Genomic DNA, 3931 nt, shown 5'->3' with positions numbered 1-3931 from the left:
GGTGTCAATTTAGAAATGTTGTAAGCACAAAACGTTGTAACTCAAAACATTGTAAGTCAAGGACTGCCTATACTTCTTAGCTGTATCATTATAGTGCTGGAATGTGCAAATGTACAGGCTGGGTCATTTCAGCAGAAGAGTAATTCTAATCCAGTCTTGATGTTTAAAACAATGCTAATTTACATTTCAAATAATATTAATATGTTACAGACTGAAGCAAAAGCTCAATGGCACTTGCTAAACAGGCACTCAGACTCACAAAGGATTATTTGGGTTACACAAAGTTTTAAAGTGAAATGTTTCTAGTTTTCAACTATATGGTTTTACTTATACTTTCTTCTCTATAGCTGTAAAGAGATCTTAAACATAGCTCAGAATTTCTATATATTTTTAAGATCTTCTGATAAATTGTCCTTTCTGAGATCATCTTATTCATGTGATCTCTTGTTCTTTGCAGTATTTATCCCACATTTTTACCAGTGCCATATTTCAGAGACCATTATTCAGATTTATTCTGCTATTGGCTGTCTGTTCCCTTTATGGAATGTTAGTTCAATCAACACTTTAATGTATTGTGTGTTATTTCCTATAGTCTAAAAGTGTCATCTGCTTTGGCACTATCAAAATAAATGAGACAGAGCACTTAGAATTTATCAGGATTTAAGTTGCTTTATTCATTTTATTTATTTACTTATGAACTTTGCATAATAAAATCACTTGGAAAAATGTTCCAGTATTAACAGTACTCCTCACAAGGAGTAATATGGTGATCTAGTATATCTGTGCAGGTTGATCCCTATTACTGAAGTCTTATTTCTTCCTTTTAGATGGTACTGTGGTGGAACCTGACATGTCTGCGGGGTTTTGCCCAGATCACAAGGCAGCCATGGTTTTGTTCCTTGACAGGGTCTATGGAATTGAGGACCAGGATTTCCTTCTGCATCTGCTCGAAGTTGGCTTTCTGCCGGATCTCCGTGCTGCTGCTTCCTTAGACACGGTAAAAAATTAAACCAATTGATTTTCTGTTTCTTTATCTTGTCATGGGGTATCTAAATTGCTGCACAAACAGAAAGTATGTTTCAGCTTTAGCTGAACATCGAGTAGCCCCTTGATATTTGCACTGACTGGATGGGCTTTCTGGTGTTGCCAAACTTTGAGAGCATCTTGTAAACTATATTCCCTAGAGTAATGCTCATTTTAGAGAGCATTTCTAGCTTTGAGCCTAGGCCCATGGATGAGAGGCACAGGGCCTCTTTTTGGCAAGAGGTCTTCTGAGCCCTTGATCCTGGATCTAAAATCAGTTGTTTATGGAGCATGTGACTGAGAATGTATCTTCAGATTGCTTATGTTCAAAGTTACAAGATAAAGCCCATGTACAGTTACTCTGGCAATAGAAAAGAGCATAGATGCCAGGCAATATACTTCTGCCATTTTGGCACATTTGAAATTCTCTCCTGTGTATGCTTACTTTAATAAAAAAATAAGTTTTTAACTGTAACATTTGTGGAGGTTTCCTTTAGTTCAATGGCTAGCTAAGTTAGGATTAGATGGACTGAAGCTGTGATGCACAGGCTTGCATTCTCAGAAGTGAATCTTCATGGATGTTTCAGCTTTATAGGGCTTGTAGGTTTAGCAGAAGAAACTTAGGCTGAGAGGGACACTCATCAACATCAAATTTGTATGTTCAGCATCCTTAATGCACATTCATGAAGTCTGAAGTCCCGCTTTTTTTCCAGGAGGTTCTACACTTAAGTAATATCAAAAGAGCTATGTTGAATACCTTATGTGCATATGTGAGCTTTATCTTGTGCCTGAATATGGGATGTATTTAAAATACAAATCTAAGTCTGAATTTGCAAGCAGTGCCCATCTTTCTAAAGGCTATCAAATACTCTATATTAAAATGTCCTGGATATTATTTAAATTTTGCAACCTGAGTTCAGATCATTTCCACAAATTATATAGAACAGTGTGTATAAATTTCCATTTTAAAACAGATAAAATATTGTAACTATTTTTTGTCTTTTAGAAAATGTCTGAACAATTTTTAAAAGGGCTTTTCGTTGTGTTTTTTTAAAGTAGTAAGTGACTAAATATAGGAGATTGCACAGGGAGACTGTACCGAAGCATATATTAGTGGAATTCTTAACCAGGATGCAGTGGCATTCTTGAGTGCCTTGAGATCTTTGTGTTTTTGTATGAGTTCCTCCGTTCATCTTCCATAAAAGCAACAATAGAAAAGAAGTAGTTTTTTTCTGTTATAACAGTATTTACCCCATAACGCTAATTAAGTTTTGTCCAATTTATTTCATAGGCTGCTCTGAGTGCTACCGACATGGCTTTAGCTCTGAATCGATACCTTTGCACTGCAGTGTTGCCTTTGTTGACCAGATGTGCTCCTCTTTTTGCTGGCACAGAGCACCATGCTTCTCTTATAGATTCCTTATTACATACTGTATACAGACTTTCAAAGGGCTGCTCTCTTACCAAAGCTCAGAGGGACTCCATTGAAGAATGTTTACTCTCCATTTGTGGGTAAGCAAAAATTCCTGACTGAACAGAAATATGATCTGTTGAGATGTGATATTTGCAGGACCTGATCAAAGAATGCCTGACTGCATGTTGCCTTTTATCAGTAGGATGGCTATGCATTTTAGTTAATATAATATGTTACATTCTAGACTGTTCCTTTTTTTCACTAGCATTTAAGAAAGATAACTTGATCTTAGCCCCCGAGAGGCTGAGAAGGAAGTACACATTTGACTTCAGTCAGGTTCTATAGATAATAGTTAAAATATATGCAGTTAGTTATTTTTTTATTACAGATGCTTCTTAATAAAATCTAAGCAGGTAACAAAGGGGCAGGACTGCATACATAAAGCTCCATAAGTACAGAATTATGACTATAGAATGGTGTCATTTTTAGAAACATTTAAATATTGTAGATTAGTACAATTGGTTCATTGCTGAATTAATATAAAAGGTTAGATTTCTCTGTGAATGTGTTAAACTTTAAATTGTGTTAAACTGCCCATTAATATCATATAAGCTCACTGTAAGCAGGTCACTTATCCAGCTTCCTTAGCTAAGCCAGTCAGCTCTGTATTCAGGTTGTCCCAACAGTGTTTAATCCTCTTGGAGAGGCCCAAACCAGGGTAAATAACGGAAACCTACCAGAAGCTGCCTTCTTTTTGGCAGTGAGAGAGGAACCTCTCTGGCTCTGTGCTTCTGAGATCTGCACTTTCCCTCTGCACTTTCCTCCTCACCGTCAGAATGCTTTACCCACCTACCATCTTATTCTTCCATGTTGGGTTTATGCAGTCTTGAACACAGTGGCCCCTAGGTAACATTTTCAAAGCATCCAAATCTCATTTTCAGAATTTGATTAGGCACTGAGGAACCTACATCAATGGGATTTGTGCACTTTAGAGCACTTGACCCCTTCTGGATTTTAATAATATATTACTGGCACAGCATAGAAATGACACTTGTCAATGGTATTTTAAACAGCACATGTTGATTCACAGTACAATAATACAAACTCCTTTGAGATTGATAGGGAATAAAAGTAGTGTCCTGCAATTCTTTATACTGCATACTAATTCTATAAATTACCATATTTATATTATAGTTTACCTTATTTTCTTGCATATAACATGTACCCTTCCGCCCTCCCAATCTGCTGGAAATAGTGGTGTGTGTTTTAAATAAGAAAATACAGTAATAGGAGGTTCTGCAGGTTGACTCTCTGCCAGGGGAGAGAGAAAATAACTCTGTATATTCTGCACAGGGAGTGGCACAGTTAGGGTTACCATACATACATGTTTTCCCAGACAGAGAGCAGATTTAGATTGGATATTAGGAGGAACTTCTTCACAGTTCGAGTGGCCAAGGTCTGGAACGGGCTCCCAAGGGAGGTGGTGCTCTCCCC

At 37.1% G+C, this 3931-nt stretch overlaps 1 protein-coding gene across 1 annotated transcript in view; it reads left to right on the top strand.

Annotated features, from left to right (window-relative positions):
- RYR2 (ryanodine receptor 2) overlaps window positions 1-3931 on the top strand; it is an 810210-nt gene that overhangs the window by 582505 nt on the left and 223774 nt on the right. The window contains exons 49-50 of the mRNA XM_019549810.1: window positions 828-997; window positions 2315-2535. Of these exons, the coding sequence (XP_019405355.1) occupies window positions 828-997; window positions 2315-2535 (391 nt within the window). The remainder of the gene's footprint in view (window positions 1-827; window positions 998-2314; window positions 2536-3931) is intronic.

Source organism: Crocodylus porosus, unplaced genomic scaffold, assembly GCF_001723895.1.
Source record: "Crocodylus porosus isolate Cpor-Errol unplaced genomic scaffold, CroPor_comp1, whole genome shotgun sequence".
In the NCBI taxonomy this organism is placed as follows: Eukaryota; Metazoa; Chordata; order Crocodylia; family Crocodylidae; genus Crocodylus; species Crocodylus porosus.
This window is presented reverse-complemented; position numbering and strand designations above follow the sequence as displayed.